General features: G+C 40.3%; 1 protein-coding gene across 1 annotated transcript; it reads right to left on the bottom strand.

Moving 5' to 3' along the window:
• Positions 1-1673: 1673 nt before the first annotated feature.
• Positions 1674-13491, bottom strand: CLXN (calaxin). Its single transcript, XM_004580605.4, has 7 exons — positions 13361-13491; positions 9078-9236; positions 8437-8541; positions 6423-6574; positions 6113-6217; positions 3273-3358; positions 1674-2062 (listed from the first exon to the last, which is right to left on the bottom strand). The coding sequence occupies exons 1-6, from the start codon at positions 13416-13418 to the stop codon at positions 3299-3301; spliced, it is 639 nt and encodes a 212-aa protein (XP_004580662.1). The 5' UTR covers positions 13419-13491; the 3' UTR covers positions 1674-2062; positions 3273-3298.
• Positions 13492-19186: the final 5695 nt, after the last annotated feature.

Below are 19186 nucleotides of genomic sequence, written 5' to 3' on the forward strand. Positions count from 1 at the left end.
GTAGAGTAATAACAGATAGAGATTGGATTATTCATCAGAAATCTCCTAACAAAGAAAAACCCATGACCAAATGTTCTATAGAGGAGCTTCACCAAACATTCAAGGAATTGACAGAATCAATTTTAAATTTGTTCCAAAAAAATATATATGCAAGGAGATATTATTTCCCAACTTAAATTTAGTAAAGCCAGCATCATGTTCAAATTAGACAATGCTAACACACACACACACACAAATCCCAGATAAACACAAACACAAACATTCTCAACAAAATGCTAGCGAACAATTCAACAGTATACTGAAAAGACCACACACCATGAACAAGTAATATTTAATTCCCAGAAAGCAAGGATATTCAGCGTAAGCAAATCAATTAATGTGATCCATAACAGATAAACAAATTATCATAATAATCTTAACAGAGGCAAAATAGAAGCATTTTTAAAGTTTGAAATTAAATCATGATTAAAAGTCTCAACAAAATGGGTATGGCAGAAACTTACTTCAACATAATAAAATTATAAATTGAAAATTCACAACCAGCATTAGAATCAATGAAGAAAATTCCTCTAGGAATTGGTAGGCAATGATGCCTACTCTTGCCACTACTATTGAACACAGAACTGTAAGTCCTAGCCAGACTAATCAGAAATAAATGTGTTCGAACTGAAGAGGAAAAGTTAAAATCATCTGAGTTCTAATGAGTAAATCTGTAAGAATTAATCATCATAATCATTAAAATTATTATATACAAAATCAGCACATTAAAAACCAGCTACATTTTTACATGAAAACAATGAGTTATCTGAAAAGGAGGTGAATAAGGTAAGTCCTGTTATCAATAGCAAAGTAAAGAATAATTTATTTAATAGGAAAACAATCTAAAAAAGTAAAAACAGTCTTCACAGCAAAGGAAACATTCAACAATGAACAGGTGAGAAAACTTATACACTAAAAAGTATAAAAACTATGATGAGGAAAATTAAAGAAAGCACAAATAAATTGAAAGTCACACAATCATGGCTTGGAATTATTAATATTGTTTAAACACCTGTATTAGCAAAGTGATCTTTTGATCAAGTGTAATTACTGCCAAAATCCAATCTTATTCTTTCTGGAAATGAAAAAAAAAATCCAAAATTAACATGGACCATAATTTACTCTTAATAGCCAAAGCTATCGTGAGCAAGAACAAACTTGAAGGCCTCACATTTCCTGACTTCAAAATATACAATAAAGCCATAGTAATCAAAGCTGTATGGTAGTGGCATAAAAATTGACATGCACAAGCATCGTGCAAAATTCAGAAGCCAAATTAACATAGGAGTCTATAGTCAACTGATCTTTGACGAGGGTGCCAAGAATACACGTTGAGGAAAAGATAGCTTCTTAACAAATGGTGTTGGAAAACAGGATTTTCACATGAGCATATAATATACTAATCAGATTGTGGCAATGTTTCATAACTTAGATGCATACCATAACATCAAGATACATGCCTTAAACATATATACCTCTGTCAATTATCTTTCAATAAAAACATAAAAAACCCATAAAAGCATTGCATGTCACATTATTCACTACTGCGGAGAGAAAAATTTGTCAAATATATTTGAATCTAAACATTAAGAATCTAAAACATTAGGAGAATCATTGCACAGGAAAACATACTCTTAGAAATTTCATGAAGATGTTTATTTCATTTATTTCATTTATTTGGGATGGTAGTCTTACATAATACAGTTTTGGGCTTAAGCTTAATCACATGTAAGTAGTAATGGGAAGGACCTCCCATGCCAAGTGGCCTGCACATGTTGTGTTCATGCGTAGTACACCTATTGGCTGCTGTCTACTGACTTGGAGGAAACGAGCTTACATAATCTTAATCAGTCCTCATCTCTCATGTTTCACATGATGTACCTGCCAGAGGGTCAGGTGTGGGGGATGTAGCTCTGTCTTCAGAAGTCACAGCCAGCTGGACCAAATAGAACCCCTTGGTGATGGGGTGTGCCAGAGGAGGAACCCTCACATAGCAGGGTCATGGATGCACTGGGCACTCGGGCTGTGTTGTGGGGAAAAAAACGAAATTCAGGTTAGAAAGAGACCGGAAGCCATAGGAGATGTGGGCTTTGGGAGCCAACGGAAGTGCAGGGCTAGAGATGCCAGGAGTGACTCCAGATAGAAACTGGAAACTGTGCCTGTAAGGCTAAGAACCAGAGAGCATGTGCTTCTTCCTCTGCTCACCACAGGTTTGCATGTATCTCATGGTACTTTGTATTTTTCAGGCCTATCTGAGGTACACATTGAGGGCCCATCAAGTACAGTGGACCAACCACCACGACAGTCATAAAAAGATGCAGAGACAAAAACTCCTGGGACCCTCCTTCTCACAAGCTAGTTAGGTTGGTTGCTAAGCCTACCCGGACACCTAAAATACAGGAGGACTTAGCAGTTTCACATGGAACTATGAGGGCACTGAAAGTCTGAAGACAATCTGAAATTAAAGCTTATTTTGGTGTTGAATATTTTAAACCTATGCAAATAAGGGATTTTCAAAAAAGTTCATGGGCAAATAGGCAGGAAGAATAAAATTTCTCTGGGTTTAAACATATATTTTTTGCACCAAAATAAGCTTATTTGTTTAGCCCATTGTCCACCATCATTCGGAAATAGCCTCCTGTAAATCATAATTGGATGAAATGATGACAATCACCTTTGGGGACAAACCTGAAATGACAGAACACTAGTAGGTGATGACTTGGTTTATATATTATTTGCTCCCTGTGGCTTTTACCTTTATCTCCTTCAGCGACTAGCAGAAAGGTGTTCCAAGGCTACATGCCAGTACTGTTATTCTTTTGATGCTATCTTAATTATTTATTGACTTAAAGGAAACTCAGTGGTTTCAATGATTTTTCAGTGTGGAGTATACCTAGTGCCTCTATGACATGAAGAATATTTATACTTCATGACTATATAATTTGTTCACTGATTGAATGAGTCCAGATGTTTCATGACAGTTACGTAGTTAAAAAAGATAGTCCCTGTGATGAAGTCTCTGGTGATGTTAACTTGTTTTGTTAAACCCAACATCATCTAATAAGGAGCTTCTTATGTTCCATCTCCAAGTATTTTACTTGTACTTTATACCACAGTTAAATCAAACGTGTAAGTGAATCCAATCTCCCACTTCTGAACACACCATTCAACACGATCTTTCTGAGCCAAGCAGAAAAAATAAACAATGCGTATACACCTTCTTTTTTACTCACTTGAGACAGCACAGACATTTAGCCATTCACATATCACTGAATTCATTTGGATCTTTGAACACTTGTGCTTCAAATTCCATCTGGCTCTGTAAAATAAAAGTGTCCAACTGACTATAACTTTCAAAACAGACAGAGCCATACAAAATATCTTGTATGGTTCCTTAGCGTACAGAGAAAGAGAGCCAGGGGGGCTGAATGGAGAATTGGCAACGGGAACTTCAGGAGTTCACTCATTTCTTACCCTAGATCTTATCAGTGCTGACTACATAAAAGTACAGTGCTCAGTCTGGGGCCGCATAGATGAACGAGGCCACATACACACGCTTCAGGTCTTCAGGAGTCCCAGCTGAGTGGTGACAATGGCCAGAAACTGGGAGCCCAATTTAGTGCTCCTCAGGCTGCGGCAGCTCTCAGCACAGAGTGGGCTTAGGAAGGTAAACAGCATGAATCAGTGCTTCCTTGGGCAGGAGAAGTCAGTTTAAAAGCTGGAATTGGGGTTGGGGAATAAAGAAGAGGTGTATTCGCATAGGATAAGAACCCACGAATGTTCATGAGACTTGTTAACAATAAGAGTAGGATGATCTTGGCGAAGGTAGACCCAGGGGTGGGTGAGAAGATGGCAGTGTGGGTTTTAAATTTGGAGAATTCTTTCAAAATACCTGACTGTGAGAATGAAGCCATTGGCAGAAAAATTCAGTGTGGAATTAAGGTAAACTCATTTTCAGGTTTTAATTCTGGAGAATTCGTTCAAGACACTTAACTGTGAGAAGAAAGCCATTGACAGAAAAGAGCAATCCTTTCTCTCTTTTAGCTGTCTTTTCCATCTCTTATTTTCTCTCACCTGTTTATCTTTCAGATGGGACAATTTTGAAGCTCTAAAAGTATGAATGGGAAGGTTTAACTAGAGAGGAGAGAAGTTCAAAGTCTTGGGTATATATAAAGAATGAAGGAGATCCTGAAGATATGGAAGGAGACATGTTTGGAACTCTTCTACCAGGCACTCCATCCATCCATCCATCCATCCATCCATCCATGAATCCATCCATCCATCCATCAATTTACCTATACATCTACCACTAGGCACTGACTCAAAGGATATAGGGGGAATCACTGAAATGAGGATCAAGTTCTTAATCTCAGGGAGCTTACATCTATATCATGAGACAAAAAATAATATGTTTCAAGTAATGAACAATACTGCAAATAAGAAAGAATGCAAGGTTAGGGACAGGATGTGGAGGAGGCTTTGGGGGGACTCTGTGAGGAGGTGACATACTAAGGCATGTGAGGGTCTGGGAAAGGACTTCTGGACAGAGAAAATATGAAGCACAAAGGCACTGAAGGAGGCAGGGCAAAATGGCTGGCCAAGATGCAATGGCAGGCAAGAAAGAGAGAGTGGGAGATGCGACCGGGGAAAAAGGGGTCACTGTTTCGATTTCTGATCAACACATAACATGTACTATTGAAGCGAGAGGGCTGATGATCCAGACTAGATGACACAAGATGGCAGCCTGCTGTAGTTTGGTGGCCAGTAGAAGTGTGGAGAAGAGGTTATATGTGAGGACATATTTTTAGTGTATGGGCATATCATTTGTTCAGACAGGGAGGACTGGGGAAGGGGTATTAAAGTCAAAGTGGACATATTTCATAGACAACTGGAAAGAAAAACCACCTAGCTATATTTATGTACAAACCACTGCACCTGCTTAAACACCTCCAATGAAACCTTAACACCTTCAGGACAAAAACCAAGTTCCAAGTTCACAGGACTTGGTCCTTGAAGACACGTGCAGCTCATCAGCAGCTACATCCCACACAGTATGCCCTCCCAACACAAACTTACTTGCAATTCCTTCTTGCTCTCTTTCTTCTTTCCTCTCTCCCTTTTTGTATATCTACCATTTCTTTTGCTGCGGTTATCCTTACCCATTTTGTCCTTTGAAACTCAGTTCTTCCAAGAAGCCTTTCATGTCCTACCAACAATCCCAGACAGCTGATTTAAATGCCCATTTTCTCCATTATCACAACACCAGTGCATATATCTCAGTGGAGTCAGCACCATGGCATCCAGGACCTTGTCCATTAGTGAGTGAACTCCGACAAGCTACCTGAGTTCTCTGAGCCTCCATCTCCTCATATGAGAAATAAGGATACTAAGACTAATTGCTTTAAGGGCTTTTAAAAGGAATAAAGGAGATGCTATATGCAGAGTGTTTATGATACTGTCTGACATACAGGAAACACTATAAAAGTCATAAATATAATAGCACTTATCACACTGTTGTGCAATTGTTTTTATGCTGTATTTTCCCAGGAAAATATGAGCCGTTGAAGGATAGTCATTGAGTCTTTCATCTGTGCTTCTGGCACACACTAACCCTCATTAATTGTATCTAACCTAAATGAATGTTCATGTTAACAGCACTGGGCTACAAAAAGTGCTATGAAATAAACCAGCAGGTTCCTCTTGAGCAGGCTTCATCATCCACCACTCATCAATTCAAGAATTTCTGGGTAAAGGTAAGCGTTTGGTGAAGCAGTTAGCGTGCTGCTTGGGGTGCTCACATTGCAAAGAGAAAGACTGAAGTTTGAGTCTTGCTCTGCATTCAACATTCCTGCTGCTGCTGCACATCGTGGAAGGCAGGAGTTAAAGTTCTTGAGTTACTGATACCCATGTGAAAAATCTGGCTTGAGTTGTGGACTCCTAGTTTTGCTTTTGCCCACCCTTGGCTGTTGCAGGCATTTTGGGAGTGAATCAGCAAATGGGAGATCTCTGTCTTTCACATAAAATAGACATTTACCTAGGTCACAGGGTGGGTATTGCTCAGAGAAACTGATACCTTTGGATCAGGTAAACATGGTCCAAAAGCTTCCAGAAGAAGGGTTTCTTCTCGTACAGCCTGTTCATAGTCAGCAAAAGACAGCTTCCCGTCATGATCATGGTCCTGGGGCCAGAGAGAGGTGAGAGGGCACACCAGCAAGCTGTCAGTAACCATGTGAATACTTAGCACAACACATACTAGTTTTATTGAATTAGAGAGCCCAATTCAAGTATTTTTATCTAACTAAACAAGCTACTAACAGCTACAAATTGAATTCTTATTTCTATTTCCTGTCTGGTCTATAAAATTCCACATTATGCAGAATCACCATTTTCTTAAGTGTTGTTTCCACCAAGTCTTTAATTCCTTCATCGGGATCTTCCTCGGAAGGCTGTTTGAGAAGGCTATTCTTCAGCAGGTGAAACATCTCCTCCTTTGAAATGAAGCCGTCTCCATTCAAATCAAACACTTCAAAGCAATCTTAAAAACACAAAAGGGTGGATGTTTGGTACAAAGGTGAAGATGCTGCATGGGACATCAGCAGTCCATATTAGAGTGCTAGGTTCAAGTCCTGGCTCCACTCTCAATTCTAGCTTCATGCTAATGTGCACCCTGGGAGGCGGCAGGTGATGGTGCAAATATTTGGGTCCTTGTCATGCATGGGAGAGCCCTGGACTGAGAAGTGGCTGTTGTGGGCATATGGGGAGTGAAGCAGTAGGGGGGAGATCATCCTTTCTCAGTGCCTTTCTTTTTTTGTTTTTATTATTTTTTTTACTGCTTACATTGCATTATGTGACACTGTCTCATAGGCTCTGGGATTCCCCCAACCCCTTCCCATACCCTCCCCCCATGGTGGATTCCTCCATCTTATTGCAGTATTACAGTTGAAATTCAGTCAAGATTCTTTCATTGCAAGCATAGAGTCCAGCATCTTATTGTCCAGATAAATTCAACGGTTTCTTGGGGAGACCATCTCTGGTCTGAAAGTAGAGCTGGCAGAATATCATCCCGATCAATTAAAAGCCACAACATAACATCAACATCAATTTACAACATTATGGAATTAATTGACATGGTATTGAGTAACAAACATGTTAAAAAATGCAAGTTCTTAACCACATCCTGTGACTACTTCATTGACATTTCAATTTTAATTTATACACAGAACCGTCTGCTATACACCTTAAAATAGCTATAGGATACTATTCAGCTGTCTCGTAACTATTTCCATTTTAGCATTCAGCACTTTATAGTGTTGAAGCTTAATTATGCTGAACTTGGCAGATCTGGGGACAGTCTAAACTGGCTTATAACTCTAACAAGGCATATGTCAACAGCTGAAGTGCAGAACAGTTTTAGGAGGGGTGTACAGAGAAATCTTCAATACCTTAGTGAGGACTAACTAATCTTTGTGTCCTTCCTTTCAAGTAAGCCAATAAACAAACAAATAACAAATCTAATAGTATCACTAAGATAATATTTTTTTTTGATAAATTTCTCAGGCTCAGGTCCATTTTGTTGATGTCTTACCAACTTCAGAAGTCTTGGTGAAGTCTGATTTTCATAAAAATGCTAATATACACTGGCTGAGTACAATTCAAAAATTCTTACAAAAAGTTTCCTTACACTCATCTATGAAAAAGCATACTGAAAAATAATTACTTGGACATTTTCATCTTGAAACTCTTGGAAAACTTACTGAAATATTCAGCATTCATCAGAACTAATCGAGAACCAGAGCACTTGAATTGATGCTCTGGGTTTATAGTTATAACTCACACAATGTTAATATGTAAAACATCTTATATGTAAATGTATACACACATAATTAGCATATCTAGTAATCTATGTGGAGTTTTTTTGCATAAGTTATCAGGATTGCTTGGTTTTCCTTTTAATTTACTTATCACCTATCTTTTTTGAGTTGAATTCACTCCTTATAAGAAGGTGTTGGGGGGACTGAAGCAGCTGCTTGACTTCTGCTCTAGCTCTCTGCTATTGTGCCTGGGAAACCAGCAGAATATGGACTAAGCACTTGGGCCCCTGCATCCATCTGGAAAACCCAGAAACAGCTTATGGCCCCTTGCTTTGGCGTGGCACAGAGGTGAACCGATGGATGGAAGACGTTTCTCACTCTCTCTGTCTTTTCCTCTGTCTGTAATGCTGCCTTTCAAACAATTTAAATCTTTACAGAAAGAAGCTAATAGAGATTCCCACTGACCGAACAACCAATGAATCAACAATCAAACCTACTTCATTGGCTGGGTTAAGAGGGCACAGATTTAATAGCTCTAAACATGCTAAACACAATGTACAAAGCAATAGGATGCTAGCAGTCTTACATCTCATTTTTTCTTCCAAAGATCCTCGAAGAAACAGTGATAATCCATTAATCCACTCTGATACATTTACGCAGCCATCATTGTCCTTGTCAAAACCTCGAAATACTGGAGAAAGAAAGAGACACAGTATCACAATTCTCTGTACTGAGTCCACACTGGTATTACTCACTTAAAAAATTCTGGGAAAACCTCAGAATCAAGTGGTCCAATTACCTCACTTGACAAAAGACAATATTTATTTATTCAAATTTTCTCTTCATATTTTGGGAATAAAGAAAAGTTGGGTATCTAAATATATAAATTATTTATTAGTTACAGATATTGGCAAAATATTGCTATTGCTTAATTGAGGAGATTGTGTCTTATTTTTTGTTAGACTATTTTCTATGGGTAAGGAAACTCAAATATCCTTTGCAATCTATTTATTAATATGTTTGCTAGTTATGAGTAGAAATCTTTCTGATTTTCTGATATAAAGTTAAGGAAGCTTAGTTACTTAATCTGAGGATATTTCCTCTGTTTCTATTCTCTTTGTAGAATTACATTTTTATATTCAAGTAGAATTGAATTAAGTTTTCTATCAATAATATGACCAAATTTCAGACTTCATGGCTGGATTTGGCCAATCTGTTGTCTCTTACCTCTGTCCATAATCATGTCATCCGTCATTGCAAACGTCACATGCAGGATGTTGCGAAAGGAGTTACGATCTAATCCAATGACTACACCTGGTCGCTCTACCACATCTCCCACCAAGTTATAAAAAAGCTTTATCAGGCAGCCTACTTCAAACTTATTAACTGTAAATAAAGTAAATAAAGATATGAAAAAGCATGCTTAAACCCAATTTAAGTTTTGCTTAATGAATTTTCCAACATGTCAATTATATCATATGTGTAGTTGTGAATAAAAAAAATCCTTCAGCTTTGGGATTTATCACCATTAATAGAAGATAGCAATGTTTCATTATCCACTGAAATTAACAGTAGCATTATTCCCTTCAAACATGTCTTGGAAATGACAGAGACGCTACTTAATAAATGTTTAGGGAAAAAGATAGGATATTAGGCAAGTCGCCTGAATTAGAATAGTGGTGTCAGGTCCCAAACTTTTCAGGGCCACTAGGGTTGATAAGAATTGTGGGGCCAGCGCTGTGGCATAGAAAGTTAAGCTGCCACCTGCAAAAGCAGAAGCCCATATGGGTACCAGTTTGAGTCCTGGATGCTCCCTTCTGATGTGCCTGGGAATTCTGTGGATGGTGGCCCAAGTAGTTGGACCCCTGCCACACACAGGAAGACCAAGATGAAGCTCCTAGTGCCTGGCTTCAACCTGATCTTGTCCTGGCTGCTGTGGACATTTGGGGAGTGAACAACTGGATAGAGAATCCCTTTCTCTCTGTGTAACTCTGCCTTTCAAAGAAATAAGTCTTTAAAAATAAGAACGGTAACAATTTTCCCAGCAATTTAACTATAGGTTCATGACACTTCTAAGTTCATTTTTCCCTGGTAGTATACATTAGACTCCCGAGAACTAAGTAAAAAAATATTTTATTGTAATCTGAATGAACTCATAGCCGAGATTTTGAAAATCACAACTGCTTTCTTTCCAACAAAGTTACCTGTAAGCACCTCCTAGTAGTCTCTATGGTCTTTATACAGATGAACACACAACCACTCAGTAGTATTTTGGAGGAAGGATAGACACACAGCTACTTGCCCGTACACATAACTGTATAAAGAGTGGTGTTTATAAACACTGAGTTAATTATTTGTGTTCCAACTGCCATTTGAGGTATGTAGGTGGAAGGATTATTGCTTGACATTAAGAACATGAAAGTGAGTATAAATATGAAGTATGGGCAGAGAGAGGGCAATTTTATTTCAAAACTAGAGAAAATTATGATTATGTTAAAAAAAAGGCAAAAGTTGTGTGCACATAAGAGTAGACAGCACACCTGAATGGTAAAGTCATACCTTATCCAACGGGTCAGAGAGGCTTGGATGTGCTTTCTGGCTGTGAGAACCATATTTAAAACAGCAAGGTTAAAAACTTTGGAAAAGGAATATTTAATATATGTAAAGTAAAGAACATAATGTTAGTATTTTAAAGGAACTGCTTATTGTCATGGAAAATAATATGGTAGTTTCTCAAAAAATGATGAGGAATTATCACAAGATTCAGGAATTCTGAAAGCTGGAACTATCTTGTACTCTTACTTGTATACTTGTACTTACACACTCAGGTAAACTTGTACCTATGTTCTCAGTAATGTGGACTACAATAACTAAAAGAAGAAATCATCAGAGACTAACGAATGGCTAAGCAAAATGTGATGTGTCCACACAGCAAAACATTCAGCATTAAAGGGGAAGGGCCTTCTGACGTGACTACAATGTGTCTCAACATTTAGGGACACTCTGTTAAGTGAGATACACCAGGCAAGTCATAAAGATTGAATGAATTCACTTGCATGAGCCACCCAAAGCAGTCAAATTTGTAGAGACAGAGAGTGCTGGTTCCTAGGGTTTTGGGGAAGGAAAAAGTGAAGAGTTGGGAGTGTTTAATAGGTGCAGAGTTGCAACTGGGAAAGAAAAAAAGGTCCTGGAGATGGTTGTGGTTGTAGAACGGTGTGAGTGGATGGAAGTTTCCTCCTGTTTGTGGCTTTACTGCTCATAGCTTGCTACACATTTTTTTAACCATGATGTGAAATGTTAAATGGAGAATTCCAGAAGCAAACAACTCCTTAATTTTAAATACCTCTTATCATAATACTTTGCTAAAATATAGTAATTGCTAATCTCTTATTATGCTTAATTTACAATTTAAACTTTATCACAGATATAAATGCATATATCAGAAAAGAAAACCAGAGTATAGGTTGTATGGTATCACCCATGGTTTTCACGAATCTGTTGGGGGTCTTGAAACAAAGGGTAAAGTGGATTACTGTACTTCAAACCACAGGGCTACATACTCGCAAAGGTTTAAATGATAAATTCTGTATTATATATATTTAACCAAAGAATACAATGCTCTACCAACAACTCAACATGATAATGTTAGTGGTTGGGGCAGAAGAGCTGGCTGGAAGACTGGCATCCTTGTCTCATGTGTGTGAAATGCCATCAGAGAGAACATTACCTATATCTCCACAGACGTAAAACCATACATCAAAGATAAGATGCAAGAAAACCATTCTTGATAAAATGCTCTTGATTTCTAGGACACAAGGAAATTAAGAAATATTTCGGGGTGGCTTTTCTTTTTTTCTGGAATGCTCTAAACGTGTCCAGCAGATCGTATTGGTGGAATAGCTGATTAGCTAGAGACTCACTTAAGGTTCTGTCTTTGATTCTACAAAATTGACCCATTTCCATTTCAACTTGGTAGCACTTTCATCTACCAACAAACAGAAACTGACTTTAGGAGAAAAGTTCTCCAAGAAAATTTAAAAGGATTATATAATGTCCAAGACTGGTAATGATTTCATAGTATAACTTTTGCTTTTAACTCGTAAAAGTTCTTACAGTTGGGTTTATGAATTTCATATAAGGACAAAAGAATCAAAAGAGTTGACTCTGCACTTGTCATAATCTTGAATTTCTTTAAAAATATACTCTCCTCTTCCACTCGCTTACCGAGTGTTTGCTGGCAATGTACTTCAAACTTAGGAGACTGAGCCTAAGTCAGCTTCAGTATCTAGTCTAGTAGTAATTGCATTGGTTATGACTATTTATCAGGATTGTTTACCAGATATTTAAAGAATGTTGGGTCTTTTCCTTCCCAGAAATCAAAGTGCTTTAAGAACAAAACTCCCAATAGACTATAATAACTATAAGATCATTTTACAGTGTGCCCTTTATCTAAGAATTTTAAGATGTTTATGCACACAGTACCTCTATTTTAATGACAACCATCCCACTGAGAGGCCATTTCTCACTGTTCATTATCTCAGACACTAACAACAGCCAGCAGGTACCAAAAGCTGCCTTCTGTAGAACTACAGTAAACCATGGGCACTCCTCCTCTACACAAGGAAACCAATCTGGGAATCTCAGCTTCTCCTGAATCCTCAAATGGCCAGTGGTTTTGCAAACAGCACACAACTTTTCAACTTGTTTACCACATACTATCTTCCACCTCGAAGCCATATCCATGACTCCCTTGCCCAACACCAAGTCTGTTTTTCAGCCTGGAATACAAACTTGGAGTTTCCTGTGAGATTCTAGGACTGCCCTATTCCCATACCTCTACCAAGTGCTCAACCAGACTCTCCTTTAGCTCATCCCCATTGGCAAGCAACCAAGTGGAATCCCACTGAGGGGACCTGATGTTTTCTTGTGTGTTGATCACTGCTGAGTCCTTGGGTTTCCAGCCAGGCACTGCACTCAGATGGCTCATACTGCAATTTTAGTTTTTCAGTTTTCACCATCTTTTGGGCTCCAAGTTGTGGTATCCACTTCAGATGACCATTTCCCCTATGACCCTCTTGGTGAGCCTACAGACTTTGGGTCTGTAGAGTGAGGTACATGGTACCCCTTGGTTGTGCTACTTTTCTCAAGTATTATGGTTTTAGTATTCATTTTACAACGCGTCTCAGGCTTAGATCCCATGTCATTGCAGACATACTTGTCACATTCTATGATGAAACATGAAGTTAGAGGAGGCATTGGAAAGCAAGCAGGTGCATGTGGTGGGGTGGTGTGTAGGATGGACAGGAACTGCTAAGATGGCGGGTTTGCGTGCTCACCGCAGGAAACTGGCACCCTGAAACTCCATTCCAGACTTGTCCTTTGGCAGCTGTGGAGCGAGTTCCATCCTCACACAGGTCCTTGCGAGGAGGAGCAGGTGCAGCCCTGGATTTTACCACCCAGCCTGACCCACACTTGACTCAGCACTCCTCTAGCATTTGACTCTTACTTACAGTGCTTGCAATTTTTAGTTAAGGTGTCCGTCAGCTTCTGCAGCTTTTTGCGGTTCATGCCGGGTGCTCAAGCTATCCGGTCCTAATCCTGCTTGCCTTCAGGCTCAGCAACGTGGACCCTAGCTTGAGTAGGCTGACTGTGTCTCCGGGAGCGCGTGCGCAGTCCTAACAAACAGTGTGGCCATAGCAACGGCTGGGCCGGCCCCCGATTGGCTCCCGGGCTGGGGCGCACGAGCTGTAGACACGCCCAATATGTACTGCAGCCATGGCAACAGCAGGGCCTGTAGCTGATTGGCTGTCTGGTCAGAGCCCTTGGCGCGTGCACGGGCTCCTCTGCTGGAATTTTAATTTGCAGTTCTCCCTTGCCTTTTGGGTTCACAGCTGCTTTGTTTGCAGTGTCAGGCATCAAGGTCTAAAAATACGATGTGCCAGCCGTGGGAGGGGTGTTTTGAATAGTGAAAGTCCTATGTTAAACAGAGGTTTAAGGTTTTCAGAGACCTGGAAGAGTGCACAATAAGTGACACGTGTGTTAACCAATAGGCTGTTTTTTTCTGGGGCTTGTACAGGAGAATGAGGAGCTTCCGGGCCATCTATTAGGTTGCCGTTGTTTGTGTTGTAATGCGAGGAAGGAGTTTAACACATGATGTCGTCAAACTCCTGATGACGTTTCTGGGAGCCAGGGGAAGCTGGAACAGTTCTCTTCCTCTACCCCAGTCCCATTTGCATTAAGTGGAGGTTGTCAGTGAAACATAGAAGTCTCTAGCAAGTGTACAATGACTTAAGGAGGCAGCCTTCCAAATAGAAACAAACTGACAAGTGCCACTTGGCTTATTTTTATCAATCTGGCTTTTCTGGAAAGACGAGCGATCTTTTTCTTATTTAAAGACAGATCCTGTGTCCACAAGCAAAGGACAGACAGAATCTCTGCCATACGGGAGGATTTGCTGCTTCCCTTAGCCTCAGATGGCAGATTCTCTTTACATTAAGCTGGCTGTGCTGGAGCTGGCCTAGATCTGGTGACAGCACAGAACCTAAAGGGTTCTCCAGGCTTGTTTAACTCCAGTGAGGCAAATGCCTTGGGAATAGGACTATTTTATGGCGTGTAGACTGTCACCTTCAGAATGAAGGCAGAAATCTGCCAACCAAGAGTGATAATCCAAAACCAAACACTTCCAATGTTGAGGTCTCTGGTTTCCCTTTGCTGTTTCATTTGTGTGTGGAATGAAGGGTTGGGACCCTGTTTGAAACCAGGGATGTCAATGCTTGATGGCCATAGGGCCTGTGTTACCCTAGAGCAAACTCCCTGAGACCAACACACTGATATGAAATGATGGATGAGTTTACAAGAAGACTTTGGTTAAATAGTAGTCACACGAATCCACTATTTTTGAAATGGTGGAGAACACACGGGAAAGATTGCACACATTCTAATTACACTTACCTGTGGAAGCTCTAGTGCGTTTTATTTTTTTGATTTTAGAATTGTAGCAGATGTTTAAGTCAAGGATATTCTTGAAGTGCTGATTTCCAAAGGCAGGAAGCCAAAGGAGTGGTTGTCAGAGGTTGTTAAGCCAAGCCGTGTGCCCTTCCTCACCTCCAAATGCAAATTTGTTGAGAAACATGGTGAAGTATGAACACTCGCCCAGCTTACAGGAAGTGAGTGTCCTGATAGAGTGGGCATCTGAAGAGGACGCATACACTAGGCACCTGCTGGTGAAACAGGTGCATGAATCATTTACCACTTTACAACTTCAGGCCTAGGGACACATCTGCTATGATGTCTTATAATGATGGTATGGGGCCTATAATGTGAGGCAAAAATCCCTTGGCCTTATGACCAACTTGAATCTTAAACTCCCAATTTTCTTTTTTCTGTGTTCTTTTTTTGGCAGTTGAAGCAAAACTAAAAATCCTGTATGCATTGCTCTGTGAAAGTCACTGCTCTGAAAGTGGGCTTACTGCATGAGCGTGCAGATCCTTCTCTGAGAGAGCATAATATTTATTGGAGGCATGTTTTGTCAACCTGTGGGTGAACTTCGGGGCTTTCATTCTATTCTTGTGGAGTTTGGGAACTTGATATTTTTAGACTTCAGCCCCAAGTTGTAGGTCTCACGGAGTTGGATGATCACGTTTCAAGGCAAGTTGAAATTTCGTTTGTAGTTCTTAGCGGTTAGTGCAGAGCACATTCGAGATTGCTTCCCCCAGGGGCTTTCTTAGAGTAAGGCAATTAAGGTTGAATGGTTACCTCATATCAAATCAACCAATAATGGAATAATAAAAAATTGCATTTTGTAATTCGTTTTGTACACAATTTTTACTGTTTGTGATATGATCATAAACTTTTGCGAAACTGAAGCAACCTAGAGAGGAATACTTTTGTCTGTGCTAAAAGTACATCAAAGCAACTCTTAATGCTATAATGTTTCCTTTCATTTTGAATGTGAAACAATCTTCCCTCTGGCTTGCCATTCACTGGAATGTTGCCATGACAAATAGCTAGGACCTTGACTTCATGAGAGTGTTTTCCTTGCCTTGAAGTTTTTAGGATGAAGGCATTTGGAAGCTGCTTGGGAAATGACATCATAGAATTGATCTCCAAGCATTTTACAAGTCTATTATGGAATTGCATCAGTAAAAGTGAAATCGAAGGGTTTGTTATCTACATAACTTAAATTCAATTTTTCTAACTTCATTGTATAGACATAGTGACAAAAGTGCAAAGTAAAATTTCATCACTACGGTCTCTTCTCACTTTGCAGTCCATGGCAATGGCAACCTGCTGTCGGCCCTTCAGACCCACTGCACCCTTTTCCCTCACAACTTCTTCACAGCCTTCACCTCGGCTCTCCACAGTGCAACTCTTCAAATGGCTCTTTTGGCTTCCTTCTGTCAAGGGAATCCCTCTCTATTAGTCATTCTTTCCCTGGGGACTGCTGCCTTTTTAGGGAGCGATTTAATTTGCTCCTCTTAATCCCTTCTTATAGGAGACTATACAGTACATGAAGGTGTTCTATCTTCCTATGACGAAGTCTGTTGGAATGGCTGTTTTTCTGTGTCTGCCTATCATCTGCCTCTTGCTCTGAAGTGTGGTATGACCAGCTGGGTTAGAGCCTGTGTGTCCATGGAAGATGGTAGAAGGAGCCCCACGGGGAGAAGGCTGGCCCTTGTACCCTACAGTAGTGGCTGTACAGAGGCACCATAAACAGCCAGGAACACTGCAGAGAGAGTGTGCACAAGGCTGCTGGGAGGTGAACAAGGGATCTCTACAACTGGCTTCTCCCCCAAGTACTATCACCCGTGGAAGAATCTTTCTAGACTTTTGTCAACACATTTCCAGACCTTTTTTTAACAAGTGCAATCAATTGAGCAGTGAGTAAAGGCAAATGCCTATGGTTTCCTAAGGTGGGGCGTTTTATATCTGACATGTAATTTACATAGTGGTACGTTAAGATGTGGCCTGTGATAAGTAATTGCTGTGGCAGCAATGATGGGCACAGGTTGAGCATAGACAGAAGCTGGCTCTTCTAGGCCTCAAAGATTTGCCCAAGAAATCCTGCAGCCTTTGCTGGGCTTGATTCCATGCAGCCTTGGGTCACGAGCACCTGCATTCCAGGCCATGGCTACTGTGGTGTGTGCAGTCACCTTGGGGAATGTACGTATCTGTTCCTTTCGGCCTGAGCAGGGACTGCATCCAGTCTGGCCGTCACCTGGGAGCTCTACAGCCGCATGCACCTGCTTCAGAGCGGGATGCAAACTCTCCCTCAGGCTGTAACAGGCTCTTTGTGGACCTGGAATTGCTGACCTGAAAGTGACTTGTTGGAGTATTTGCAACCAGGCCCTTTTAGCTGTTTCCCCAACTCTGCAGTTTCAGTCAGTCAGAAAAGGAAGGGCTGGAATCCCCTCAAACAATCCTAATCTTTCATGAGACTTCATTACTTAACCTAGCTCTCTCTAACCCATTTTAGTTATGTGCAAAAAATTACTTTTCTCTCATAAACATTAAGTCTTTTGTGTTCAATTTTCCCTTTTTTTTTTTTTTTTTTTTAAGAAAAAGCTTTATCCACAGGGCCACTCATTCAAAAGGTGCTCAAACTGCGGCTCTAGTACAGGCTGTTAGCGTCACAAGTGGTGGATGGATCCATCCTTAGTTCTGGTCCCAGGCTCTGCTCGTAGACAGAGCAATGATTCCACCTTTCCTTTATAAATCCACTGCTGTAGAAGTTCTACAGCAAAAGCTCATCACCTCCTCCCCCTCACTCAGCCCGAAGAAGTCTTAGAACACTGTATCACCTTTTCCTTAACATTGTGGCTCTATCCTTTCTACCCATCTACCCATCTCAGAGTATGATGTTGCTAGCAGCTCTTGCTTTAACTCAACCTTTTTTCTGCATTCACCTACTGCCTTCCATTTTGTGTTTCCTAAAACTGTCAGCTGGATTGCCCAAATATTCCACCCATGGCTTCCTTCTGGTTCATATTTGAATGCTTTCCCAGAACCAGGAAGTTAAAATTCAACATTCTCCAAAATCTGATCTTTGACAGGCCTGTACATATCTTCTCTGATCCGATTCTACGTGTGTAAAGGCTGGAGCTCAAGCAGCTATCTTAGACCTGAAGCACTGGGCACTGAGAACTACTCAGAGTGAACAATAAACTATAAAGGTGATATTCATCCTATTGTGGGTACTTCTTCCTAATGGTGAGAATTTGGCTTCTGACTTGTTTATCCTACTGTTATTGGAGGGTTTGTAAATATTTACGTTTATCTCAACTCCTATTACCACAAGCTTTTTTTTCTAAGACTTAGATACTTATTTGAAGGGTAGAGTTACAGAGAGGGATGGAGGGGGAGGCAGAGAAGATCCTTTCATTTGCTGGTTCACTCCCCAAATAGCCACAATGGCTGGTGCTGAACCAATTGGAAGCCAAGAGCCAGGAGCTCCTTTTGGGTCAGCCACGTGGGTTCCGGGGCTCCCAAGCACTTGGACCATTCTCCACTGCTTCCCCAGGTACATCAGCAGGGAGCTGGATATGAAGCCAAACAGTTGGGACCCAAACTGGTCCCTACATGGGCTGCCTACACTGCAGTCAGTGACTCTACCTATCACACTATACTTGTTCCCTTAACACAAATTTTGAGATGAGAAAGTTGGATTTAATTTTTAAAGAGTCTTCAAGCTTTATAATTTTGGAAAACAAAACTGAGGATGACAGCCATGTACTGTAACTGTTCTTTCCTTAGGTGGAACCTTATGACAGTGTCATCAGTTGCCCACTGAGAGCCACGGAAATCTACAATTCCATAATCAATTCCATGGTTGCATCTTTTTGTATGTGTTCAACATTTTCAACTTGCCTAGGTACTTGAGATTTCTATCTGCGGATTTAATATAGCTGCGCAATCCCTTATTCAAATTCCCTGTGATTCCCATTCTAGATTTATGATGTACTGTAAAAAGTAATTGAGGTGTTTTTCTTTCTGCTTTCTCCGTGTTGGTGGGGAATACCAAATGGCTGTATCTGAAGCAGTCTATTCTTGTTGTCCCAGGAGACTACTATCGACAAGGTCTGATGAGATATTCTTTGGCCTCCCCTAATTAATGCTGCCGACCACACTGTTCAGAGCACACCTTGTGTCGCACAGGAGAAATGCAACTATGTTTAAAGAAAATCTTTTTCCTGCTCTGCTAATATGTCCAATACGGATTCCAGTAATGGACATCTTCAGGACACTTTCTCTGTAGCACTAGAAATGCCAGAAAACCAGGAAAGGCAAGTGTACATTCCAAGTTGCTGAAAGGATTTGACCAATGTTATTGTCTCTTT

The sequence above is a fragment of the Ochotona princeps genome, chromosome 9 (assembly GCF_030435755.1).
Source record: "Ochotona princeps isolate mOchPri1 chromosome 9, mOchPri1.hap1, whole genome shotgun sequence".
Taxonomy (NCBI): Eukaryota; Metazoa; Chordata; class Mammalia; order Lagomorpha; family Ochotonidae; genus Ochotona; species Ochotona princeps.